General features: G+C 51.3%; 1 protein-coding gene across 9 annotated transcripts; it reads right to left on the bottom strand.

Moving 5' to 3' along the window:
- Positions 1 to 145: 145 nt before the first annotated feature.
- On the bottom strand, positions 146 to 26,469 carry IL17B (interleukin 17B). 9 transcript variants are annotated; one of them, XM_027545994.1, is made up of 8 exons: positions 19,520 to 20,357; positions 18,543 to 18,820; positions 14,134 to 14,199; positions 11,215 to 11,449; positions 7,378 to 7,462; positions 4,741 to 5,007; positions 1,691 to 1,980; positions 146 to 445 (listed from the first exon to the last, which is right to left on the bottom strand). In XM_027545994.1, the coding sequence occupies exons 6-8, from the start codon at positions 4,861 to 4,863 to the stop codon at positions 214 to 216; spliced, it is 645 nt and encodes a 214-aa protein (XP_027401795.1). In that variant the 5' UTR covers positions 4,864 to 5,007; positions 7,378 to 7,462; positions 11,215 to 11,449; positions 14,134 to 14,199; positions 18,543 to 18,820; positions 19,520 to 20,357; the 3' UTR covers positions 146 to 213. The 9 variants fall into 9 exon arrangements, with proteins under 9 accessions (XP_027401795.1, XP_027401798.1, XP_027401797.1 ...); XM_027545997.1 differs by lacking the exons at positions 18,543 to 18,820; positions 19,520 to 20,357 and adding an exon at positions 25,996 to 26,469 and having other exon boundaries at positions 11,215 to 11,452; XM_027545996.1 differs by lacking the exons at positions 18,543 to 18,820; positions 19,520 to 20,357 and adding an exon at positions 25,996 to 26,469.
- Between the last annotated feature and the right edge of the window lie 1,207 nt (positions 26,470 to 27,676).

Below are 27,676 nucleotides of genomic sequence, written 5' to 3'. Positions count from 1 at the left end.
CACTTAAATGGTATAAATGAATGTAGTTTTTGTAATAACCCATCTCAGTGTTGAACTATGGGTGATGGAAAATCTTCCTCCACATTGATTGAAATCTACCTCCCACCCAGTTTTGGCTTCAGAGCCACAAGGAGCAAAAACAGTCTTGCTTTACAAAAGACAGCCTTTACTTTTCATCGCCTTGCTCGGCAAGGGGGTATGGGGAGTGCTGTCTCAGAAGATGCAGGTACAGCCCACGGCGATGGTCTCCATGACTGCGCGCTGGCGGCAGGGCCCGGGGCGTGGCGGCGGCGGGCAGAGGCGGCGCCGCACAGGCACCTGGCTGAACACGGGCACGCTCACCATGCTGCGGTCCTCCTGCATGGTGAAGGGGTTCACGCAGCCCAGACACAAGCACTGCGCCTCCGGCAGGTCTGCAGGAACGCGGCTGGGGTCATGGTTGATGCTGTGGGAACGCGGGAGAGAGCACAGGGCAGAAAGAAGGAAGATTGCGGGAAGGACAAACCGACACCCATCACCACGCCCCTGCCTTTCCTGGCCCAGGTTTCCACTGCACAGCAAGCATGTGCCATGTGGAGGACAGGCAGTGAACCTGTGGGCCTGCAGCGTCGGCATTGCCCGGGAGCCTGTTAGAAATTCAGAACCTCCCCCTACCCTAGACCTCCTGAATCAGTGCCTACATACTCATAAGATCCCCAAGAAGGTCAAGGGCACAGCAAAGTAGAAGCCCGGCTTCAGAGGGTCTTTACAGACCCTTTCAGTTGCCACATTCCAGGTATGGGAGCCACTAGCAACATGGGGCTGTTCGAGCTTAAAAGAATCAAAACTAGCTCCTCAGTGACACTAGCCACGTTCTAAGCGCCCAGGAGCCACATGAGGCTAGTGGCTACCACATTGGGCTTTACACTGTCACAGAAAGTCCTATGAACATACTGTTCTAGAGTCTCAAGATATAAATCATGTGGCTAAAAATCTTTGGCCTGGGTTCGTGAGTGAGGACCCCTCAGGGTCAGTCCTTTTCTTTATTATTTAATCAACACATATACACGTGGCCCCTTCTGTGTGGCAGGTGCTGTGCAGGGAAGTGGAGCTACAACCAAGGTAAGACACCACTGCTGTCCCCGAGGGGCAGCGGGTCTTGATACCCAAGCCCAGCAGTGTATCCTAACCATGTGGAGATGTAGAAATTGCTACTTGCTGGGCCTCATCCCTGGAGATTTTGATTGGATGGGGCGTGAGAATCCTTAGATGATTCTGATACAGGCACCGGGATGGTCCCATCTAGGTGAGGGATGGATGTGCACACAGCCAACTCAGCACGGCCTGAAGGTGCTGTAACCAGCGGTGTGTACAAGGCACTGCGAGCTGGAGGACATGGCATTAGGGGAAGGCCTTTCAGGCCCTTCCCTGGAGACTTGGAGAGCACAACATCAGAGCCCGGCATAGATGTCTCATTTCTTAACAAGTCAGCGGAGTAGATACGACTGTCACCTCTACGTATAGTTGAGGAATCTGAGGCTCAGAGAGGCTAAGTAACTTGCCCAAAGCCACACAGCCAGTAAAAGGCAAAGCCAGGATGCACACCTAAGCCTCTGAATCCAAGGTCTTCACTCTTGACAGGGAGAGTGGGCAGGGCATCCCCGCCAGCCCCCAACACAAAGCTTTCCCATGGCTGCCTGGCCTGGCCTACCTGTAGCCCCAGGGTGACAGACTCCTCTTGTTGGACAGCCACAGCTGCAGGTTGACCTCACACTTCCTCCTGGCCGGCTCGGAGCTGTTCCTCAGCTGCGCCACCATTTCCGCCAGGTTTCTCTCATATTCCTCCATGCGGGCATAGGGCTTTGCCCGGGACACCAGGTCCAGTGGCAACTGGTGAGGCCCAGGGGCCAGGGTCCCAGGCCGCCCTGGCCCCTTTCTCTTGCCTTTGGGGTTCCTGGGCTGGCCCAGCCCCAGGAAGATGGAGATGGTGAGAAGGAACAGCTGGGAAGGAAGGCCACAGGTCAAAGGTGGGAGAGACAGGTCACTGCCTAGGCCAAGACTCAGGGCACAAGGAAGGAGGAGGGAAGAAGAAAGGCCCCTAGGGGAGCCACCTGTCAAGCCCTGGCCTGGTCCCACCAGCCCACCACACTTGTATTGATACATGTGCATGCCGCATTCATCACTAAATCCTGTTGCACCTCTTAAAAACCTCCCCACCCATCCACTTCTCTACCTGCACCAACCTGTCACTTTCCTGGATAGCTCAGCAGCCTCCTACCTGGTACTCCATATCTCCCCATCTCCCCCTGGCTCCTTCCGATCAGTTCTCCACACCTGCCCAATGATAGGTTGGAATGCCAACCTACTAACATCACCTCCCCAGGCCAGACCTCTGCTGTGTTCTCCCTCCTCAAATCACACCTGGTTTCCTCTTGCACCCATGCTTCAGCCTCAGGCCTTCTCTCGAACCTTCCTCTTCTCGCACAAGGACTTCGCACAGGCTGCTTCCTACAGTCACCCCACATGTCTTGGCTCCAGTGTCACTTCCTTAGGGAGCCCTCTGTGGACCTTCTTGAGCTCTCAGCACCCCATGCCTCCTTCATGACTACTGTCTTCCAGTGTACGTGTGATCCTTTCACAAGTCAGGCCCCCACTAAGCACAGGCTCCGTGAGAGCCAGCACTCTATCCGTTTCCACATACTGCCTTGTCCCCCATGTCTGCACATTACTGGGCATTAGGTATTCAGTGAACATTTGCTGAGTGAATGAATGCCTGCCACCAGCCCTGCCCGTCTGCAGCTTGCAGTCTGGCAAGGAAAGCAGATGGTGAAGAAGAAACAAGCACCTAAGCCTCGCTAGCAGCAGGGTGAGGATGGGGCCACACAGCGTGTGGTCAGAGACACACAGGGACACCCGCTTAGCCTGGTGGCAGTGGGGTGGTCTTGCAAAGCCTTTCTGGGGAAGGGGGCAAGTCTGGTGAGGTTTGAAGAATAAGACAGAGGCAGATGTGCGCAGAGGGAGCCTAAACATGGTGTAGAGGTGGGGGAGGGAACCGTGTGAGAGGAACTTTCAGTGGCTTAAAACTTTGCTGAAAGGAAACAGTGGGGCTGAAATAGAGTGGACAGGAGGTGAGGGCAGGAGATGAAGTTGGTGATGTGTGCCGTTCACGGCCAAAGACCCCTGATGAACTCCATGACACTGGTTCTCCACTCCTCCACGCCCCAACCATCTGCCTTCCCGACCCCTTGTCCCCCCCCACCCGCTGCTGTCCACTCCTCCCTGCACAACAAGCAGCATCAGGAAAGCCTCTCATTCACCTGGGAGAGGACCTGGGTGCCCAGCAGAATGCAGACTCCACAGGAAGCTGGGAGAGGACAGCCAGGACTCGGGTGGGAGTCAGGGCTGGTCAGAAGGGAGAAGCCTCCAGAGGGGACTTCATCTCCTCCCTGAGCCTACCTGCCCTGTACCCCTCACCCCGCCACCCGCATGGCCCATGCTGATCTCTCCTGCCTACCCAGCCAGTCTTGACCCTTGCAAACAAGTTTCAGCAGAGCCCCTCTTGGTAGAACCATTTCTTGGCACCAAATCCATGACAGATTCAAGTCACTGGTACAGAAAGACATCTCCCTAACAATAGGCTTTCTCATCTGAGCTGCTCACATGGCATTCTTAAACCCTGGCTCTCCACTCAGAGAAATTCAGAAGAGAACCCATCTCCCTCCATCCCTTTATAGACGGGAAACAGAGAAACAGAAGGACCTGCCCAAGGTCACACAGCCTGGATCTCAGGACAGAGAGATTCTGGAAAAACCCCGATAACTGAGATTGCCAAGATCTCCTCAGTTGCCTTTGGCCTGAAAGGGCCTTGGTGTAGTGAGGCTGCACCCAGCTCAGGAGCCGGAGCCGCTGGCCATGGCTGCAGGCTCTGAGACCAGTCTCTGTTTCTCTCTCGTCCTGGGGGACAGGACAGAGGGAGAACTCGCCTCTGCAGATTCCAAGCCAAACAGAGGTGGCCATTAATCAATGGAGAAGAAGTAAAAAAAACACTCAGGCCCTAAAAAGGAGTGGGGGTGGGGTGGGGAATCGCCACGTACCAGGTTATGCGGCCAGTCCATCCTGCAAGCCAGGCGATCAGCCTGCAGCTGCCGCCCGCCTGGAACCCCAGATGCCTCCGCCACGAGAATGGCAGCAACAGGACTCAGCGCAGCAATTATAGCTCGTCAGGGGGTTGCCGGGGGAGTGGGTGGGTGGGCTCGTCATCGCCTGGGAACCTTGGACTCCCAGCTGGCGGGCCTGGCGCAGTGGCAGGCGGTGAGGGGCGTGGGGGCAAGCCAGGAGCCGGGCTGAGGTGCCCAGGGGCTGTTGACTGAGGGACAATGCCCTGTGTGTCTGGTGGGGCTCTGGCGGGTGGCACCTCCGCCTGTGGCCTGCGGCCGGCCGCCCAGCCAGCACCCACAGGGCTACCTAAGACAATCAGCTTCGTTAGTTTGGGGGATGGCAAGGGGGCGAGGGTGGAGGAGGGACAGGCTGTCCGTTGGTCAGGACAGCAAATGTCCTCGGAGCACGCTGGCCAGGAGCAGGACACAGGCCCCATCTCCCAGGGAGACAGCCTCAGGCACCCCGGCCTCAGCCAGCCCCAGGTGAGCTCAGAGGCCCTCGGCACCCCCATAGCTCCCAGGCAGGGAAACTGAGGCCAGAGTGAAGAAGGGACTTGTCTAGGATTATACAGTGAGTGAGGGATGCCAAAGTCGGGATTCATACCTGGTCTCCAGGCAGGGCTTTATCCACCCCCCATGTTGCTTTTCTTGGCATATTTTCTGCACAGTTCAAGCTTGCTGTGAACATGTTTCTGAATCTGTGTGCTCTCACGAGGGCCAAGTCCATGAGGTCCGTGAGGACTTGATGGCTGGTTGTCCCAGCCTTCTGGATGCAATGCTCCCCCTCATGTAGAGAAGGTCTCCACTCCAAGGGCCTGTCTCTGCGTGGCTGCTTGTGACTTCCATCCTCTCTCAGCCTCAGTTTCCTTCTCTGTAAAATGGGAGCCGTGCCCAAGAATGTGGTGGCCTGGCCCATTTCTCCTGGAAATCTTTCTGAGTCTCATTTCCCCTGTGTCTAGAACAACCTCTAGGGGTTGTTACTAGGAGTAAGGGAAATAAGCCACATTCAACAGCTGACACAGTGCCTGGCATGTAGCATGTGCTCAATAAACATAGCTGTTTATTATGAAGACTATCACTGTACAATAACAGTGTAATTGTTCTTGGGAACATTCAGTTCAGTTCAGTCGCTCAATCGTGTCCGACTCTTTGCGACCCCATGAATTGCAGCACGCCAGGCCTCCCTGTCCATCACCAACTCCCGGAGTTTACTCAAACTCATGTCCATCGAGTCAGTGATGCCATCCAGCCATCTCATCCTCTGTCGTCCCCTTCTCCTCCTGCCCTCAATCCCTCCCAGCATCAGAGTCTTTTCCAATGAGTCAACTCTTCACATGAAGTGGCCGAAGTATTGGAGTTTCAGCTTTAGCATCAGTCCTTCCAATGAACACCCAGGACTGATCTCCTTTAGAACGGACCAGTTGGATATCCTTCAGTCCAAGGGACTCTCAAGAGTCTTCTCCAGCACCATAGTTCAAAAGCATCAATTCTTGCTGTTCTTTTTAGCATTAGAGCAAGCACAGTTCTCATGGCCCAGCCAACTCTCCTTTCTACCTCTTTGGGCCCACCCTCCTGGCTGAGAGCTTTGGACCTCATGGGCTCTGGCCAAAATTTCATGAGCTTAGGTAACCCCAGGGTCCTCTTGTCTAAGAATCATGTGCTGGATGTACCTGGTCTGGGTCTCTCCCCTCAAGTGAGCAGCCCAGCTGAATGCGAGCAAGCAAGCTCCCCTGAGGAGGAGGTGAAGGGGGTGTGAAGAGCACAGGGGAGGAACACAGACAGCACGCTCCAGGACTACACCGTCCTATTGGGGCCACTTGTGGCCATTTACAGGAATCGCCAAGGGGAAGAACGCAGGGTGCAAGGCGCTCCTGAATGTCACAAGATTAATCTGTCCGGGGCAGGTTTCCACAGCATAACTGAGAAGCTGGCTGAGGCTTGAGCTCATGAGAGATACCACCATATTTGGTCAAATACTAGACAGGGCTCTATTCTATCACTGGAAACTCCAGAGGGAGGGGGACTCTGAAAATACCTCCTCAAGCAACAAAGGCCCCCAGTCCCATCCCAGGCTGCCCCAGCCCCAACACCACTGTCCTTTGGACGTGTGAAACAGCCAGCATGAGGTGGCAAAGGATGGGGGCAAGCTGATTGTAACCTATGCAGCCTTCTTGCTGCCCTTCTGCTGCTGCTGCTGGTGGGGTCCCACAGATATGCAGCTGGGGGGCCCCTCCCTGCATCCACAGAAAGGGAGAAATTAAAAGATGGGGATTGGGCTACAAGGGGGTTCCTCAGCTTCTCAGGACCCCTGAAACCACCACACTCTTCTTGCCTGCCAGCAACACACACTGCGGGCTTTCATCTCCCAAAGACAGGGCTTGGCTGCCTCAGCTTCCAACTTCGCAGATTCCAGGGTCCCGGCCCCAGAGTTCTAATGAGGCAGTCCCAGGAATCTGCACCTTACCAAGGCCCCAGTCAGGGAACTACAGGGCTCCTCACCCATCACCTGCCCCATCACCATTCTACCACAGGGAGACCAAGGCCCAGGGAGGGACAGGCCTTACCCAAGCTCACACAGCATTTTGGTGCACAGCTGAGTAAGGCTGGTTCGAGCACAATTTATTCTCCTAATTCTTAAGCAGGGGGCCTGGATTCAATCCCTGTTCAGGGAACTAGATCCCACATGCTGCAACTAAGAGTTCACACGCTACAACTAGAGATCCCACATGCCACAACTAAGACCTGATGCAGGCAAATAAATACATTCAAATACTTTTTAAAAGACAGAGAACCGAGAAGCCAGGCCAGTCCTTCTGGTGGCCCCAGAGAGGGGAGGGGGATCTGTGGATACTTAAGCAGGTACAGTGAGGAGTCAAGGATGGACCCAGTCACCATCATTGGGTTTCCCATTCCTGGGCCAGCTCAAGCCAGGAAGCAGGCCCGTTCTTCCAACTTTGGTTTCTAGAAACCACTGAGAGGTCATCAGACCTAAAGGATATCCTGAGGATGAACCCTGGCTGATCCCTGAGGGACCTTACCCTGCAGGTCAGAGCCAAGCCTGAAGGAGGCATGATAACAGAGACCCCACAGGGACCCCTTAGGTCTTTTCTCACAGTCAGTGATCAATACAGGGGAATGAGGGAAGGGCTACATGGGCTGGAGAGCAAGGGGCAGGAAATGGTCGTGCTCAGAGCTACCAGGTCCCTAGGCGGCCGCCCAGCTAGAAGCGTTCTGTACTCACCGCCAGGTGGCACCACCAGAAAGCCAGATGTCCCCGAGGAGCAGGCACACCCTGGCAGAACTTTCACGCCAGCCACTCCTTTTCCCTGGATGAAAACAAGGGAACCAGGTAAGTAAAAGTCTTGTGCCTGCCATGGCCGCCAGAGCAACCCTAGCGTTGATGAGGACCAGTGCCCGGGACACCTTCCAGATCAGAGCAGGAACTGCATGACATACAACCAGCCAGGAGTGAGGGGGCAGGGGCCAGGTGGTGGCTTCTGTCTGCTGTGTGAGTGGCTGCCTTTACTTGGAGCACCTACCATGTGTTAGGCCCTAGGCCTCTGGCACCAGGACAACGTAATCTTCAGGAAAACAATAAGTAATAATAGCTGCTGCTTAATTCTACTTACTTAGACTACCTGCATGCATGCACGCTCAGCCGCTCAGTCACGCCCAACTCTTGCAACCCCACGGACAGTAGCCCATCAGGCTCTTCGGTCCATGGGATTTCCCAAGCAAGAATACTGGAGTGGGTTGCCATTTCTTCCTCCACTTAGACCACCTAGTACAGTGATAAGTCTTTCATGTGCATTGTGGTTGTTTGTTTTTTAATCTTTTGGCCACACTGCTCAACATATGGGATCTTAGTCTGCCGACCAGGGATTGAACCCGCGCTTTCTGCATTGGAAGAATGGAGTCTTAACCACTGGACCGCCAGGGAAGTACCACATGCACTGCTTTATTAAATCCTTCCAACCATCCTGTGGTGAAGTCTTAATTTGATCCTGAATCTACTGATGGGGAAACTGAGGCTCAGAGAGCCCAAAGTCACAGAGGATTCAAAGCAGATTTGATTCCTATGCATGCTGTTTCCTGGTGTGCAGGAAGGAGAGGGACATCACAGTCAGCAAGGAGGCAGGAGTGTCCAAATGGTCAGCTGGTCACTGAGGAGGGTCTATGCTTGCCTCAGCCACACCTTGACATCATCAAACCAGATCGTGCATGTTGGGGTGGTCATTGAACCCAAGACCAAACACAGTCCTCATAGGGATCTAAGAGTTCCCAGGCTATGGGTCTGGCACCCAGCAATATTCCTGGCTCATAGCAGGCATTCACTAAATACCTGATGCATTCAATCCAAACAGCTATATATATGTGACACATGGTGGTAATGCTGGGGTGGAGCATGGGAGGCCAGAGCAGCGGGGAACCAGAGGAGGAGATGCAGCCCAGGAGATCAGAGTTCAGAGGTTGACAGACCTGAGTTTTAATTCTGCCTCTGCCACTTCAGAGCTGTGTGACCTCAGGGAAGTTACTTGACATCTCTGAACTTAGTTTCTCATGCACAGTAGAGATAATAGTAACTTGGCTCTCAGTGGATGGTTGTGGGGACCAAACGAGATAATGCATGTTATAGCCCTTAGCAGAGCACCTGACAAAAGCAAGCCCTTAATCAGTGGCAGCTGCAGTTGTCACTGTGATTATTAAAACAAGTTTTGACTTGGGCCTTCCAAAGAATGCTTCTGGGGACCTCCCCGGTGGTCCAGTGGCTAAGACTTCGCCCTCCCAATGCAGGGGGCCCAGGTTTGATTCCTGGCCAGGGAACTAGATCCCACATGCTGCAACTAAGATCTGGTGCAGCTAAATGCATAATTTTTTTCTAAAAAAGGTTGCTACCTAGGATGTTCCTGGGTAGGAAGGGCATCGTGATAGGGGGACAAGGATAGAACCAGCAGAAGAATGCAGAGGTCCCTGTTCCCTGAGGGCCCACCCTGGAGCCTCGGCTGAGCCAGGAAGGCCTGTGGGATTCAGTGTAGAGATTTGCCCAAGTGGACCCAGTAAGGTCAGGGGAGGCAGGAGGAGACGAGCAGGCGCCTCTGCTGCAAGATGGAGGGGGCTGTGGCCAAGAGGGCGCATCCTCCACTGGAGGTCTTGGCTCTCCTGCCGAGCTGCCCACCCCATCCCCCACCCTCTCGGGGTAGGAGTTCTTCTCCCAGGCCCATATTTGCACAAATGCCTCCCTCACTGCTCGCTTCAGGGCCCCAGCCAAGAGGCACTATTTTAAGCTCCCTGGACGGGAACGCTGTTGGTGGGAACAGACCCAGCCAGAAAGCTCCCAGTTCTCAAAAAAGGGCAAGGCCTGGGTGAATGGGCGGCCACTGGGATATGCAGAAGGCCCACCACGTCCACATGACCCTCTGCCCAGGCCAGGAGCCAATGCCTCCGTTTCCAGGGGCAGTCAAGGAAACGTGAGTGGAGGCAGGGTAGGATTCTAAGAGTGGGCTTGTGCTCTGGGACTGGGTGGCCAAGGCCACTCTTCCACCCAGGATCCAGCCTTGAAAATGTCAAGTTTGTGTTTCTGGGTTGCAGATTGACACTGGGGAATATCTTGTGTTAGCCCTTACTAGTGTAAGAGCTCCTTTTAAAGCATCTTTGCTGGACACCTCCAGTGTAGGGCAATCATTTGTCTCTGAGATTGCACATCCCACTTTTCAGAGCTTTAGTTGTTGAAAATAACAGTGATAAAGGTTTTGCCTTTCATTATACTTCAGTCTCCTCCTATCACGCAATAGGGTGTAGTGGTAATTACAGACTTCAGAAATGGTGCTTGAACACTTGCTTGCCACGTCCATTTTTTTCTCTAACTTCATTGAGCCTCAGTTGCCTCATAGGGTTGTTAAAATGGCTTTATCATAAAAATTATGATTTGCCCAGCATACAATAGATACTTAAGATTTGGCTAGTTTGGGTTGCTTTTATAGTAATGTGATTGGTTTGTGTGTGACTGTGTTTGTTGTATGGGTGTTTTTGTGATATGTGTGCTATTTTTGCTTTCTGATCAGGAAGAACCAGAATAGGTTAATATTTAAAGCACAGACTTTGAACTATAGCAACTGCATCCCAGCCCCACCACAAAACAGCTGAGTCACCTCAGGCAAGTAACTTAACTCTTCTGAGCCTGTGTCCTCCTTGAGGGGAGGGAAAATTAATGGGAAAACGAACCTAAAGCACCCGGCACAGTGTGGGCTCAGTGAATGGCCATGCTACACATTATTCTGAGCTGTGCTCAATCAGGTCACACCAAACAATTCTAGAAGCACTTTCTTCTAGAACTTTTCAGCTGCCAGAGTGCCAGTAATAGCATGGACTGCCCTGGGAAAGAGTGAGCTCCCCATTAGCCAAGGTGTTTTAGTGGAGGCCAGAAGACCAGCTGTGAGGGAAATTCAAGAAAAACAGGGACTTGGGCTCTTTGAGCTTTATAAGTTCTCTTCCAACCCAGAGAGGATGAGTCTGACGTCTGAGGCCTCAGGCCTCCATGCGGGGCCATCCTGCCTGCCGCTACTTGCCCAGACAGAGACAGGAAGGAGCCCAAGGGGGCCTGTGAAGGATGTGGGATAAACAGCCTGTCCTCAGGGCAGATGGAGGCGCCGGGCCCCCTGCCCACCAGCATATCCTCCCCTCAGTCCCAGGGGATGTTTATACTCTGGTCAGAGTTTACAGGACGTCTGGACTTACAAAATCCAGAGTTCTGATTTCCTCCCCGCCAACTGTCAGCCCCTCCTCTTGCTGGGTGGGTCTGCACCTATTTTGGGTGGGAAGCCCCATCCTCCAGGGGAAGCAGGAAAAGGGTGAGAAATGTTCTCTTCAGTCTCCCAGAGCCTGGACCCCAGAGGCGGAGGGAGCTTGTGTTGTGGGCGATGAGCAGAGAAGGCAGTGGTGTCTCACAGCTGCTAATGGGAGAGGAGTCCTGGGAGGGAGAGGCAGGGGGAGGGGGGCACTTCCCTTGCAGCTTGGGTTCAAAGACCTGCTCCCCCCAACACAGCTAATAGTGGATGGTATTCACCAAAGTCTGACTTACATATTGGCTTCAGCTACTGGCTCAGATAGTGCTGTTTTTGTTGCCCAGGTTTTGGAGTATACCTGTATGCCCACAAATTTGTGGATGAGGTCTTGCCTGTGAGGGTTTCGTTTCAATATTGATTTGAAGAGTCATCAGGCGGAAGCTTCTTGCAGGCCTTGGACACACCTTATTCATATGTGCTTCTCAAGTGCCTGACTCCGGAGTCTGGGCCCCGCTGTGACCACGGCAGGATCTGCTGAGAAAAGAGAGAAACCCTAAGGCTACTCACTATGCAGCATTTGGGGGACAGGCAGAGACTCCAAGATCCATCACCTTCACTCTTCAGCAAGGAGCACTGATGGCCACAGCCAAGGCTTCTGTCCCCACCCTGCCTCCCTAGACCAGAAAACAGCCTGCAAAACTTGCAGGCTCTTAGAGCTGCAGTGAACTCAACCCAGGCCTCTCAACAGAAGCTCGTCCCTGTGGTCTGAGCCTCTTGGGAGACAATATTGAGAAGATGCACCAAGTGGGGGTTTGCATATCTTGTCTGGGAGGCTCTGTAAGTTTCTAGGAGCTGTGACCTTCAAGGTAGGAGCAAGGAAGAGCCTTAAGAAGTCTTGAGAAGGGTTTGTTCCCTTCATTTAACACATATATACTGAGCACCAACTATGTACCAGGCATTGTTCTAGGCACTGGGTGTACAGCAGTGAACAGTTAAAACATTTCCTGAGCTCATATTCTTTTAGAGGATGGTAGAGGTAACAGTATCAACGTTTTAGGACAAGCCTGTGACTTAGGGTCTTGCTGGGCCCCTCTCTTCTCAGTCCCCTGTACCTCTTGTATCCGTGGGAACTCCTGCATCTCCTGGGAAGCCCATGACCTCAGCCCTCAGGGCATGTGGAGGAAGGTACAATGTCTCCAGAATGTGAAATCTTGCCAAATTTCCATTGGAAGGTCAGTTCTCATAAATACTGTATTTGTGGGGAAAGAGGAAGAAGTGCCTAGCGTGGAATCTATTTCCAAAGTCTGGTTCCCAGGAAAGAAGCCCCATCCATTCTTCTGCTGTTAGAAGATAGGCCAAGCTTTCTGACCCTGGGAGCCGGAGGTGGTCCAGGCCTAGCACCCAGGCAGATGCTGCAAGCAGTTGGCTAGTGGTAACAGTGATACCCCTCTCAACTGGTCACACTCTACAGTTTACAAAGCACATTTACATCTGGGGCTTTATTTATTCCTGGCATCAATCCTATGTAAATGTAAGATTTTCACAGGAGCTCTCATAAGTAGGCAGAACAGGGAGAATTCAGATTTTTCCCTAAGATCTCTGCTTAATTACCCTACTGTGCTATCTGAAATGCTCATTTCCAAGTTAACACAGATGACTGAAAACACCAGAAACTAGACTTCTACATTTAACAGGAGGTTATACATTAAAAGAATAAAAAGAAAAAAGATTTTCACAGGAGTTGAAACTGAGGCCCAGGGAAGGGAAATAACCTGCCCATGTTCATATAGTAGGTAAAAGGGTGGCAGAGCTTGAGATGAAAGGCCGGGCTCCCAAAGCCGCTTTTGACCCCCACCCAACCCTAACGTTTGCCCGTTAGGGAATGAGCACTGTATGTAGGCTGTGGTTAGAAGTGGGCACCCTGTCATTAGGCAGTGCACACAGAGCACCAAAAGCCATCCAGGTCATTTCTGACACAGCCTGGCTATGCTCTACGGACAAACCTACGTTCGAGGGAAATGTGTCTGAAGAGAGGGCTCGGTGCCCAAGGGATATGTTTTCTGAGTCAGCACTGGAAAGAGTTCAAAGGTCAGGCTAACCGTGATCTCCATCCATCCTACCCCCCACCTCCACATCATATGCTCTTGGAAAAAACTGGTTTTGGCTCTTCAGTCAAGGAGTCACATAACTATGTCCATAATTTTTTGTCTTCCATATTGGGATTCCTTTGCATTCTATCTTATTATCTCAACCACAGAGCCAGCTCTGACCCTGTCATTCCAGAATCACTTACGAATCTTGTTTTTAGACCATTTCTTAGAATCACAGGCTCAAGGGGACCTTGCACGTCATTTTGCTGGCGTCTCAGTGATACTCCTATCAGACGTTCCCAGTTTCTTATTAGTCTCTACTTCTTTTAAAAATGTCTATCTCCCCCGTTCTTCCATCTGCTGATGACAAATTTGCTCTTGAGAATACAAAGAATAAAGCTGATCCCTCTCTCTGTAACAAGTAGTATCAGTCAGGATGGGCCAAGTCGTGCTGCAGTAACAAGTAATCCTCTTGGAGGCTTGGCCCAGGAAAGGCGCCTTTCTCATCTACACATCCTATGTAGGCTGCCTGAGTGGGCTCTGCTCATCAGAATCACTCAGCAACACAGTGTGGTGGAAGTTTCATCATGATACTTGCTTCCACAAGCACCATAATTGGATCAAAAGTATACAGGCAGTGGATTTACAAAGATCAATGACAGGTTCTGGAGTCTTGGCTCCAACCACTTATTTTCTTCAAGCAAATTATTTCATCTCTTCAAGGTTCTGTCTCTTATCTATAAAGTGAGGATCATGAGAAAGTACCTATCTCGCAGATTTGCTATGAGATTAACTGAGAGGATGGATGTAAACCCTTGGCCCAGAGTCTGGTTAATAGAAAGAACTCAATAAATGTCAGTTATATACAATGTTACCATGGAATTATGTTAACTGAATAGTGCCTACCAGCTCCAGACAGAACAGTGGTTCTTTCCACTATTCCTCATGTTGACCAGTTTGAATTCCTTTGAAGAGTTTTTTTTATGATGCAAGTCATTTTCACACTATTTTTAATGTACTTTATCTCATGAGAGAGGCCCTTAAGGGTTCAAAGCTGAGGCACAAAAGGATACATCCATGTGTCTTTCCAACCCCAACCAATTTATCCAGTTCAAGGTACATTACCAAGTCCTTTTGATGAATCCAGAGAAGAGAAGTAAAATCTGGAGAATTCTTTCTTGAGTTACAACCCTGTGGTAGAGAAACACAGCAATCAAACTATAGAATGTCAGTGTGACAAGAGACTTTTAAAACAAGAAGGTCTCATCATGACCTCTCTTTTACAGAAGGGTAAACACAAGTCCAGAGAGGGAAGGGGACTGACACAGCAGTTCAGTGTCATAGCTGAGACCAGAACACACTTCCTTCAATCCCAGCCTTAGGGCTTTCCACACATCACATAAGGGAACAACATTCTCTACCACTGGGCAAGGAGTGGGGCAGATATCTCGGAATTATAGCTTGTCCTCATTTCACAGAGTTGTGCTCTGATGGAGTTGTAAAGTTAAGAACTTTATAAACATTACCTTATTAAGGCTTCTTGGAAACCCAAAGTCACAGCTCCTCTGGGTCATGGGACATGCGTTGAGCATCCAGTGAACAAACAAAGGGTAACGTTACATTTTTCACTTCGTTTAGGAAACCTGGCTTCTAATTATAGGATTTGTTTAATAATCCCCGGTGGTTTACAAAGGCTTGGAGTCAGCCTGCAGTCCTGAGGGCTGCTGAGGAGTGTCAGATGTGGAGACACGGGCAGGGTGAGGGTAGGGAGCAGGGAGGGGGCCTCTGTGGCAAAGGGGAGAGATGGATAAGCAAAGTCAACTTAAGCCGAGGCCTGGAGGGGACTATTAAAGTAATTTCACCTAATCCCACCAACCATGTTGCTCCCATCTGGAAATTATCTCCAATAACTGCCCTCTGTTACCATAACCCTTTCATACAGGGGCAGTGAACCTGAACTTGCTCTGTGGCAAGCAGGTGAAACAATGAGCACACTGCTCTTGGCTTCTACAAAAAACTGACCCCTTTCATTAGCAGTCATGATTAGTGCCCTTCTCCTTGGGGAAACATGGACTAAGAGTTGGTTTGATCTCCATGGTTATTTAAACAAATATATTTTAAGTAAGTTATTTTCAAAAATAAATCTTTACAAATTTTGTAAAGTACTACATACTAATATATTCTATCTTCTTAACACAAAAAAAAGAAATTAGATAGAAATAAAAATATAAGTCCTTATATTATAATAACTGTATATATAATAGAATATAGAATATAACTAAACCCCTTTAGTTAAATTCATCACCTCAGTGCAAATCAGGAAAAAAAAATCAAAAACAGAAAACTACAATGAAGTAAGACAAAATCACCCAAATTCCCATATTCTTGCAAACATCTAACAGTGTATTTTCACACACATGTGCAACCATACACACACTCACATGTGTCACAGGCAGTTCCTTTGCACCATTCAGGTTGTGGTTACTGTGGCCCAATTGCTCCTCAGACTTTAAATGTTCAAGGCCTCATATGCCAGTAAGCCCACAAAGCAAAGCACAATGCAGCCATTCTCCCAGAGGCTCTTACCACCATTCTCTTACACACCCTGCTGCTGCTACTGCTGCTAAGTTGCTTCCGTCGTGTACGACTCTGTGTAAACCCATAGACGGCAGCCCACCAGGTTCCCCCATCCCTGGGATTCTCCAGGCAAGAACACTGGAGTGTGTTGCCACTTCCTTCTCCAATCCAGTGGTCCCCTAACCCTTACAGGTGTCTTGGGGGTATAGACAGTCATGAGCCCCACCTGGTGCTATATCAATGTGTCGACCATGATAGAAGGATATGACTGTCCAAGCAGAAGCTGCTCCTGGTAAGTTGCATCCAGAACTGTGGGTCAAGTTCACAATCCCCAAAGGGCCTACAGAGTTGAAAGCTAATATTCTCCCTAGACCAGGGAAGGGCTCCAAGCCAACTGCCTAGGGCCCTTCAACAGGGCAAATCTGTCCCATTTTCCAACAGCATTCATATGCCAGAGAGTCACAGAAATTTCAAAGGACTGTACCACACCATTGCCCCTCCCCTACAGCCGCTCCCTCCCCAGTGATCAGCACAAAAGATTTGTTAGGTCCCTCTCTCCCTGCCTTTCCCAGAAATACTCCCTTTGGGCAGTTCATAATGACCCTCTGTCCTGGTCTGTGGACTAAGGCAAGTCGAAACACAAACCTAACCTCCAGGAGGGCATCTTGCTACATCCACACTTACTCCTCCACACAGATACGTCATTTATTTTGTTATGGTAAAAATATGCACAACATAAAACTGAACATTTTAACTTTTTAAGTGTACAATTAAACAGCATTAAGTACATTCACAGTGTTGTGCAATTATCACCACTATCCATTTCCAGAGCGTTTTCATCATCCCAAACAGGAACTCTACAGCCATTAAACATTAACTCCCCATCTTCTTCCCCCCAGGCCTGGCAACCACTATTCTTTCTGTCTCTATGACTTTGTCTCCTAGATACCTTATATAAGTGGAATCATACAGTATTCATCCTTTTTGTATATGATTTATTTCACTTAGCATAATGTTGTCAAAGGTCACCCACGCTGTTGCATGTACCATAATTTTGCTCCTTTCTATGGCTGAATAACATTACATTGTATGCATGAACCACATTTTGTTTATTCACTTATCCATTTATGGACACTTCAGCTGTGTTCACATTTTGGTTATTGTGACTAATGCTGCTACAGAGGTCAGTGAACAAGTGTCTAAGTATCTATGGGTTTTGGTGGTGGTGATAATTATTATTATTATCATAGCCATCCATCCTGAAGAGTGTGAAGTGGTATCTCATTGCAGTTTGGCAAACACATCATTTTACTTAAATGGTATTATTCCATATATCTTCTTCTATACTATGATCTTTAGCCTCAGTAATATGTTGTGGGCCGCTATCTATAAAATATTTTTGAGGGACTTCCCTGGTGGTCCAGTGGCTAAGACTCCATATTCCTAATCAGGAACTAGATCCCACATGCCACAACTAAGAGTTTGCATGCCATAACTAAAGATTACACATGCCACAGTGAAGATCCCACGGCCACAGCTGAGACCAGGCACAGTCAAATAAGTAAGTGAAATAAATATTTTAAAATACATGTATTTTTTAAAAATTGGTTTGATGACAATTATAAGCAGTTCTTCACTAATTGTTTATTACCTCTCAGAATCAAACTCGGTCAATGAAACAAAAGTTGTATGCTCATCACAGAAACATACGAGCTTGATTTTCAATGTTCGAAAACATGTTTCCCAAATGCTCACCTCTGAGCTCTGCCTTTGGGCCAAATTAGCATCAAATAAGGGCTAGGGGTCAGGGACAGGTTGGGGTGAGAACATGAGGTGTGAGATAAAGCTCACAGGATCTAAGGGCTGGAAGGGACTTGTCAAGCTGTCGTTCAGTCTGTTAGCTGTCCTGGTAAAGTGATGAGTTCTCTGACCCATCAATTTATCAAGATACCCCATTAGTACATCTCTTCCTTGAGTAAATCCACTGACTCAAAAAGTCCTTCCTGGGACTTCCCTGGCAGTCCAGTGGTTAAAGCTCTGTGCTCTGGGGGTGAAGGTTCAATCCCTGGTTGGGAACTAAAATCCCACATGCCCCCGCCAAAAAAAGTCTTTGGGAGGGATTGGAGGCAGGAGGAGAAGGGGAGGACAGAGGATGAGATGGCTGGATGGCATCACTGACTCAATGGACGTGAGTCTGAGTGAACTCTGGGAGTTGGTGATGGACAGGGAGGCCTGGCATGCTGCGGTTCATGGGGTCGCAAAGAGTCGGACACGACTGAGCGACTGAACTGAACTGATGTAGGTCTAAACCCCATCTTCCGTCAGGTTCAACTGTACCAGTTCAACCTCTTCTTTGATCACCAATAGAGGTGGAGTAGCTTTGCTCCATTCCCGAATCTCCTGGTCTCCAGGCCCCTCCGCCTCCCACTAGGGATTACCTTGCCCCTGACAGCACACACCCTCTGAGGACAGGGAACTCACCAGACACTCTCATTCTTAGCCCCTAACAAGAAGCTGCCCTCACCTCCCCAGATGCCTCACTCTGGCCTCCTCACAAAGCCAGAGTCTCTGCTTCCCCTGGGAAGGGAGGGGTTTCATGGCTGCCTCGCCACAGTGTGGAGAGAAAAGCCACATCACACAATGGTTAATAGACATAAGGCACTAATAACTCCCAAGAGAGGGCATGAGAGCAAGCAGAAATGGTTTCCAAAATGTTTGAGACAGATCTGGGGAGACTGTATCACAAACGGCTGCCATTTAGTTAGTCTCTTGAGATATTATGGCTCCGGGACACCTCCTCTCCTAGGATCTGCCTCCAGGTCATTTCAAATACTTGCTCTGACCTCTAGTCAAAGACTTCCTGATAAAGGAAACTTGGCTCACAAGGGTGGCCGACTCATGCTTGGCCAAGCACAGAGTTCGTGAGTATTCAAATAGTGGGTCTCTCCGTGACTTACACTGATTATTTTTCTGTTTTCTTCTCCGTCTTGATGTAATATCCTGATGTGACAGTAGCAGAAGTAACAGAAGCATAAATTAAGTTTCACAGCTTCCAAAGTGGACATTCCATAATTTTGATGGCTCCATCGGGCTGGCTTTATCTTTTCCCTGGGGTCCTCTGGTGGTGCTTTGGATTGTCAGACGAAACACTGAGCAGGGTAGAGGGTGGGGGTGACAAGCCTTCGTCGCCACAGTCTTACACCCCAGGGGCACACGTGTGAATGGCATCCATCTTCTTGGCTCAGGAAGGAAGCAGATGACATGAATAGCAAGCCTGCTATGTGTCAGGTGTGGGGTAGATACCTGGCATTTACTGAGCACTTATTCTGGAGCCCCACAGGACTGACCCCTTCATAAGCACTGTCTGGCTTCATCTTCACAGCAACCCTGGGAGGTGAGGGCTGCTTCTGGCTCCATTTTACAGAGGAGGAAAGTGGGGGTCACAGATGTTAAACACAGTTCCCATCCCCACCCGCTGTGGGAAGCAGCAGAGGCAGTGCTCCAGACTTGGCCCATCCCCTAGGACTGCACCCCACCTGACCCTCACGGCAACACCAAAAGGCAGGCCCTGTGCTCCCCACTTCACTGAGCAGCAGCTAAACAACTGCACCCAGACCTCACAGCCAAGAAACTGCGAAGGGAGGAACAAACACAAGCTCCCGAGAAGAGATTTCTTTCCTCAGAAGGAACGAAGTCGGGGTGAAGACCCTCTTACTAGACCAGGAGCCTCTTAAGACCAGGTACAGTGTAGGGCTCAGCATGCCACACCCCTGGGGCCACCTAGCTGCCCCATGCAAGACGGCCTGAGGGAATTCTAGAGGTAATCCTGCCCCAAGAAAGGGAAGGGGAGGGCAGGAGCCCCGTGTGGGCCAGGGGTCCAGGGGACCATGAATGAGAGTCTGAATGAAGGTGACTGGGGTCCAGCCAGCCTCACCATAGAAAGGAAGCTCTGAGCAACAAGGCCACTGGGAGGAGCCCTCCACCGGCCTCAGCTCCACAGACATCTCGCTCCTCTGCCCACGGCTGCTGGCTCCACAGACATCTTCTGGCGGTCCCTCGCCCGCACTGCAGGAGGCCTGGGGACTCACCCTCCCCAGGGGAGTCGTGCTCTCTGGGAAGAGCCAGATGAAAAGCAACTACTTTAGTAGATACATACGAAATAGGCACAGCCCTGGAAGGCAGCAAGCAGAGGCAGCGATGGAGACTAACACTATGGCCAGACAAGGCTTCTCCCAGAGGTGACTTCTGAGGCCAGAAGCAGGAGGAGGAGCCAGCCATGGGAAGATTAGGGAGAGAGCACTTTTGTCAGAGAGGACTGCAATGCAAAGGCACTGAGGCATGAAAAATGTTAAGGACTGTCTAAGAGCCTCTGATGGCCAGAGTATAATGATAAAGGGCGAAGGACAGGCATTTCTCTAGGCTAGGACTTCAGGGGAAGGAGAGCCCTAGAGGCAGGTCCTCAGACTCCCTCTCCTGCCGGTCGCAGGCCCTGTGTGTGACCAGGGCAGGCCCTACCCTTCTGGGGCGCCAGCCTTCTTTGCACAATGATGCGATTGGCCCCCCAGCGTCCCAACTTTCTAGAGAGAGGATTTACTTCCTCGGGGTCACCTATCCCCTGCCATTCCCACCACCCTCTGGACCCCAGGAGTCAGGACGGGTATCTTCCCTGCCAGAGAGTCCCAGAAAAAAATCTTAGCACTCCCACTCCAGCCTTGGGACACAGGGGCCAGGGGAGAGGGAGGAAATTCTCACACATAGCTTGCTCCCAGGGAGTTTGCTCATGTTCCCAGGCTGACAACTGGCAACCCTCAGAACTCTGGCCCCTACCCCCTTCCTCCTCCTCCTCTCCCTGCCTCCCGCTCTCCCCCCAGCCCCCCTTCTCCAGCTTAATGACTTCCACATGGGCCTCTGGCAGCTGGAGCCAAGCCTCCCAGCATTGTCTGAAATCTCCAAATTTAGAAGAAATATGAAAATTGTCAACCACTCCTTCCTTAGGGGGTAAAAGCAACATTCGGCACCGGGGGCAGGTCAAGGCGAGGCAGTCACGTGGCAGGCGCCTGGGCCAATGGGGGCCCCGGAGAGGACTCAGCACCCGCCTCGCCCCAACACCGGGCTCGCCTCTTCAGCTCATATAAGGTAAAAGGCAGAGGGGTCTTTGCGGCCAGGGAGCAGCGGGCAAGGGGCTAAGGGGAGGGGGGCCCAGTGCCAGCTGTTTAAAAGTGCCCCTGTGGCAGGGGCAGAGGGGTAACAGAGGCCCAGTGAAGTTAGTTGAGAAGCAGTGATACCTCCAACCATCCCCCAAATGGGCTGGCCCACGTCTCCAGGCCACAAGGAGCCACACCTGGATGGACCCCAAGAGAGGTAAGAACCAGTGGCAGACAGGGGTCTGTGAGTCTAGTTGTGTGTGTGTGTTGGGTGGGGGGGGGTGTCTCTGTGGTATCCTCCTCCCCCCGGAGACCCCCAGGGGATGCTGCGTCGGGGTTCTGATCCTTGGTCTCTTGCTAATCCCCTCTGGGCCTCAGTTTCCGCATCTGTGCAGAGCCTGGACTGGATGATCTCTAAGCACCCATCTTGCCCTGACCAGATGTGCAGATCTGTGATCCTGTTGGCTTTGGGGACTCCTTGTGGCTGTGGTTAAATGCAGGGGGTGGGAGCAGAGGGAGGGGATGGCATCAATGTCCCACCATCTGAGCATCACCACTGTAGCCGAGTCTGGGCCCATCTTGCTGACTTCGCTATAGACAATGCTTCTTCCTTGTCTATGAGGTTTGATTTCTCAGCCCTAAGAGCCTGGGGCTTCTGGCAAGTAAAATTGTTTTCAAATAATGGTTTCAAGAAACAAAGCTGTTGGAGAAGCTATGTTAGCTCAGGTTCCAGCAGACAGGCAGCGAGGCGGGAAGGCCAGGGTGTTGGCTGAGAGGCCGTAGTGGGTAGGGCACACTGGCTGGGGGATGGTGGCAAGCTCCAGCCTCAGCTCTGCTTCTCACTGCCTGGTCCTGTGGCCCCAGGCAGACACCCTACCCTCTCTGGGTTGCAGTTTCCCATCTGTACTGTGAGGCCATCAGACAACACAGTCTCTGTGCTTCTGAGGACGTGGTTTTTGAGCCCTGTTTGAGCCTAGAGGGCAGCTGGTGTTGGGAAGTTTCCCCAGGAGGCCCTGAGCTAAGTCTGCCATTTGACAACAGGATTAGGGGCCAAGCTGACACCTGGAGCCCAGGGATGTACTTGGAGGTTGAGCCTCAGGAGGTGGAAAGAGCTGAAGCATCTCTGACTGCAGGCTTGGCCAAGGGAAGGGTCAGCCCACAGCCCTGAGACCTCAGGATGAGCCTGCCCCAAGGCAGCCTCTGCTGGGGAAGGTGCTAGTCTCTAAATTCAGTGTACTAAGGGTTCAGGATCTTGGAGGGAGTTGGGGACAGCAGAGAGTTTCAGTGAGGTGAGGTGGTGGAGCCAGGGGATTCAGAGGAAAGCAGAGGACTTGCAATGGGGAATGTGGGAGGCAGGGCTGGAAGACACAGCTCTTCTGAATATGCTTTGGCCACATCTAGGGCTCAGAATGGACACAGTCCTCCAGTGTCAGCCTGCCCAGCACTTTCACCTCCCACTGTTGGTTACACAAGATCCGAGGCCACAACAGTCCAAAAGCAGACTCTGGAACCAACTGCCTGGGTCCAATTCTGGCTTGTTTTTACTTACAGAACACATGACCTTGGGCAAGTCACTTGCCATCTCTGAGCCTCAGCTTCCTCGTCTATAGAACAGCTATGATCTCTGTTCTGACCTCACTTGGCTGTCCTAAGGCGTGAGGGACATATGTACCTAAGAGCAAGCTCCTCTGTCCATGGGATTTCCCAGGCCAGAACACTGGAGTGGGTTGCCATTTCCTCCTTTAGGGGATCTCCCCAATCCAAGGATCGAACCCACATCTCCCATGTTTCCTCCATTGTAGGCAAATTCTTTACCTGCTAAACTATCAGGGAAGCCTAAAAGCAGTATAAATGGGGCTCATGTTCATTACATTTGGGCCCTAGTCCTCTTGTGAAGCAAGATAACCTTAGCTATATTTAGAGAGAAGTGAGAGTGAGGACTGGCCAGGGAGCACCCTGAATTGCTGAAGAGAGAACAGGGTCTGGAAAGAGGCAAGAGGGGTGAGGTCAGAGGTCAGAGGTTACAAGGCACAGGAGAGGGGTCAGCTTGAAATGTGTAAAGGGCTAGGTGAAGTCTCATTTTCCGCATATATAATAGGGCATTTTGTGGGTCATGTGTCCCAAAGTGTGGTGTCTGAAGCACTGCACACTCATCAGCTGACAGAATCCTGGCTGAGGCAGGAAGCTGTACTCCAGCCTCTCCAGGAAACCCCAGGTGTATGGAGTTTGGAGAATGCTGTGCTGTCAAGTAGCTCGAGGCCCTTACAAACATAGTCGAGGTCACTGAACCCAGAAAGAGAGAGTATTGCTTTAGGTCACACAGAGAGCTGATGGCAGAACTACAGCACAACAAGCCTCTGTCAGCAAGGTGGTATGGATAGAATCACACTGCGACTGCGACGGCAAAGGCCTAAGGCCTTTACACAAATTACAGTAATTCACAACAACCCTGTAAGGTAGGGACAACAATTATCCTCATTGCACAGATGAGGACACTGAGAAAGAGAGGTTAAGTAGCTCGCGTGAGGTCACACAACCGGTGAACTATTAACCTGGACACAGTATGTCTATCTGCTGCTCCTGCCCCTTTGTCCCCAGGAGTCTCCTACCTCCTGCCCTGCTCCTTGGACACTACACTCCATAACTTCCTGGGGACCCTCCAAAGCACCTCATGAATGTGTACAGGGAATCTCCCCCCTCTCTTGCATTATCACTTAATCCTCCCAGGATTACCCTGGGGCAGGATCAGCATCATTCCACCATCCTAATCCATAGGGAAAAAAACCACTGGAGTTTACCCAAAGTCACACCGCTAGAACTGGCGGAGGGGGTTTGAACCCACTCCGCAAAGTGCATGCTTGTAGTCTGCCCACCAGGACACCTCTGAGTGCGGGGATGAGAAATCCCACTTCTCGAGGAGACCGAGGCTAAGTGGGTGACCACACTAGAGTTTGAACCTGAGTCTTCTAGTTCCAAGGCCATCGCTCTTCCTTTAGCTCCACCACTGCCAAGACAGAAAAGGGTCTGCTTGTTATTGGTCCCTAGGAGCCACAGGACAGCTCTTTGGGCAAAGTCAGCCCTTTCCCAGGCTGGCTTGTGCCAGGGAACAGCTGACACACACACAGCCCTGAGGAATACAAAGCTCCAGTCCCGGTGCCACCCCTGACCTGTGGGGCTGTGACTTATTCGCTGTGTGAGCCCTGAGGGTGGGAGAAGACAGCCTCTGAGGTCCTCATCTCCAGGCTACGCCTGGGCCCTGCCTCAACAGTGATTTCCCAACTAAACAGGCCCTGGGGCTCAGGGCCATGGGTTGTGCAAAGGATCATGATAAAGCTTTTTCCAACTGTGGTTATTATGACCATTTTTGTCCACATCTCCTGAAGCACATGAGCCAGAGTTTCTCTGGGGTTCATATTTAGAGAGGGATTGCTAGGTTCTGGTGTGCATGCCTATCAACTTCACAGGAAAGCACCAGATTATCTTCCAAAGTGGCCAATCCATGTCACAGCTTCCACCAGCAGTAGGTGAGCATTCCCTTCCTTGACAAGCCTTGAAATTACCTGAATTCTTGTTACATACTTTGTTCTTACTGAATTTGTATAATTAAGAAGGAAGAAACAGAAATGCTTTAACACTACTGTCCACGTGGGTATTTAGAAACTTGCCCTACATGCACCAAGTTGCAGGGCAGCCTGCAGGCCCTGGAGTGGGGGTGGGCACAGCCCACATGGCCCTCCCCCAGCCCAGCAGTACGCAGGGGCCTCGGGCCAATTGGAGATTGCCTGCGACAGTCTGCAGGAATTTGGGGTGGGGAAAGAGCCCACGGTGTCTGCCACCTCCTAACAGCCTGTCTAGACAACCCTGGCCCCACGGGGCTTCACCACACATGGTGAAACCCCACAGAGACCGGCCCCCTCCCTTCTTGCAAAAGAGGCTTGTTGGCGACAGTGCTTCATCACCAGAAACCTTTTCTCCAATTCAAAACAGGAATGCACCGCATGAGTCACCCACTCTCGTGGCCCATGGATCACCCACTCCTCAGGCCCCTTTTTGTTTGGATGAGAAAACAGAGGCTGACTCTGGAGCCAGCGACCTTTCCAGTGTGGGCTGAATGAATCCCCATGCCCAGGTGATAAGGAGACCAGGCTGGTCAGAGCGCTGCTAGGGTGAGCTAAGATGCAGCAGTTCAGTTCAGTTCAGTCACTCAGTCGTATCCGACTCTGCGACCCCGTGGACTGCAGCACGCCAGGCTTCCCTGTCCATCATGAACTCCCGGAGCTTGCTCAAACTCATGTCCATTGAGTCAGTGAAGCCATCCAACCATCTCATCCTCTGTCATCCCCTTCTCCTCCCGCCTTCAATCATTTCCAGCATCAGGGTTTTTTCAAACAAGTCAGTTCTTCACATCAGGTGGCCAAAGTATTGGAGTTTCAACTTCAACATCAGTCCTTCCAATGAATATTCGGAACTGATTTTCTTTAGGATGGACTGGTTGGATCTCCTTGCAGTCCAAGGGGCTCTCAAGAGTCTCCTCCAACACCGCAGTTCAAGATGCAGCAGGCTGGCCATTAAAGGTGCCAGAGAGGAGTCAGGCTGCTTGGGTTTGAATCGCAGATCTGCCCCATAACAGCTGTGTGACCTTGGGCAAGGTAAGAGTACCAGCCTCATTAGGTTATTGAATCATCTGGATTAAATGAGTTACAACTCATGAAGTCCTTAGATCAGTGACTGGCACATAGTACTCAATAAATAAATAACTGTCCAAATGTGATGACAAAAGGCAGTTTCTTTAGGTGGGAGGAGGTGCCATATGAAGCCTCAACTCCACCCTCCACGTAGGGGGATAATCTACTCTTGCTCCTTCAGAAATAACAATAACTATATATCAAGTCTTCCCAAGCAGCCAGCTCTCCACCCAGCACTCTCTGAAGTAAATACCATGATCCCTCTGGAAACCCAGAGGCTCAGAGAGATTTAGCCATTTGCCCAAAGTCACACAGCTTTATAAAAGGCTCAGGTGGGGCTCAAACCCAGGTCTGGCTGACTCCAGAACCCATGCACAGAAACCCTAGCACTGTCCCAACTAGTCTGTGAGCAAAAGCTACCTCTGGTTGTACCCGTCTAGTAGGAAAAGTCTTGGCATTTAGGAAGGGGGCCTTTTGAAGCATGATGCCTCAGTAAGATAAAAACAGAGCCCCCCTTTCCCATCCCCATGCCCGCTCAGGGGCAAAATATTTCAGACAATGCTTCTCACCAGTAAGCATACCTTACTGTGGGCTGAGTGCCCCCGGGGCCTGGTCAGTCCTGGGCTGCCCCTGACTAGCACAGCTCATCGGTTCTTTGAGGAAGAAGCCGCCTCACTCCTGCACATCCCTGAGAGTGCACATTCCAGCCACAGGCCTGGGTGCCCTCCTCTGAGGTCCTCCTCTGACCCAAGCCAGGCTCCGAGGGAGATGGAAAACACACTGGACGCTGCAAGATTGGCAGGGACACTGCTCGGCTGCCTCTAGCTCCTGCCCCTACCTTGCTCCTCCTTCAGGGAAACAGATCAGGTTGAAGTGTTCAAAGGCAGGCTGCCGCCTTGGGAGGCCGTCCATAGTGGCCATGACACCACCCTGGCAGGGCTGCTGGGCTCCAAGGTCACTGGTCAGTCTGCCCAGAGCCTGCCGGACCTCAGGCATGTGACCCAACAACTCCATTGTGTCTGAGGGCATCTGATGAAATAAGCTGAACAAGATGGGGAGAAAGGGAAAGAAACAGGCTAAGACGCTGGCCCTGGCTCTACAGCCAACACAGAAGTTAGTCCATCCCTCTGGGCCCTGCAGGGTGAGATGCTCCATGATTTGGGATGGAAGTAGGACAGCTCCCGTCACCCCTTGTATGACAGTGGACACTCAGACTCTCAGGGAAGAAAAACCTGGGGTAGGGGTGGTCAGAGTAGCAGGGGCACACTTTGGACAGACAGAGGTGAGAGAAGACGGCACCCCAGGGGGGTTCTGCCTGCAAAGGTGGGGAGGCAGGACTAGAAAAACATTTTCAGAAGAACAGCAAACAAGTGGTTTGCTGTTGGTTCCACTTGGCTGGAACCAAGAGTGGGTCAAGACCCTGTATGATTTGAGGCTGGCTAAGTGGTGAAGATCTGGTCATGAAGTGGCTTTGATCACCAGAAACCACAGCTCCAGAAGATGGAAGAAGTGTTCCTGGGAGGGAGATTTGTACCCTCCCCCAAAATACCATCAGACCAAGAGCCCTAGGGGAGGAGAGAGACCTGGGAATTTGGGCACTGTTGACTCTGAGATGTCAAATATGAGACTGGGGGGTTAGGAAGCCCGAGGGCTGCAGTCATCATCTTTGAGATTTGAAGAGCTTTCTGGGGATCAGGAATTTGTTCTTTGCAGCCTGAAAACACAGGGCATGCAGCCCCAGAGAGGCAAGTATCTGCAGGATATTAGGAAGAAGTCTTCAACAGTCTGTCCACAGAGAGATGAGGTGATTGGGAAGCAGTGACCTTCCTGTCACCAGAGAGGTATGTGAGCTTAGCAGGGACACTCTAGAACTCAGCATTAGAGGAGGTTGGACCTCATGGCTTTTCCCACCAGCAGCCTGAGACTTCACATTACAGCCCTAATGGCCCTGGGACAGTCTTGTGGGGCTGAACCGCCCCTGCTGCTTGGATGTCAGATTCCCAGCTGGGCATGACATCAGTTCTGCCCTGACTTCACATAGGGGCCTCTAGGGACACCCCCCACCCTTTCCTCCCACTTCCTTCCACCCCTCTGCTGCCTTCTGCCCTTTTCAGAGAGCACTAGGCTTGACCAGACAGACCTGGAGCCTGGTTGTGAGATCAGGTCCCCAGGGAACAATCTGTCCAGCAGGAATGAGGCAGAGGGGGCCAGCATCCCTGGGGGCCCTGTTCACACGCCCCACAGAGACTGCATGGAAATTCC

Source organism: Bos indicus x Bos taurus, chromosome 7, assembly GCF_003369695.1.
Source record: "Bos indicus x Bos taurus breed Angus x Brahman F1 hybrid chromosome 7, Bos_hybrid_MaternalHap_v2.0, whole genome shotgun sequence".
Taxonomy (NCBI): Eukaryota; Metazoa; Chordata; class Mammalia; order Artiodactyla; family Bovidae; genus Bos; species Bos indicus x Bos taurus.
Note: the sequence above shows the minus strand (reverse complement) of the source record. Positions and strands in the feature narration are given on the sequence as shown.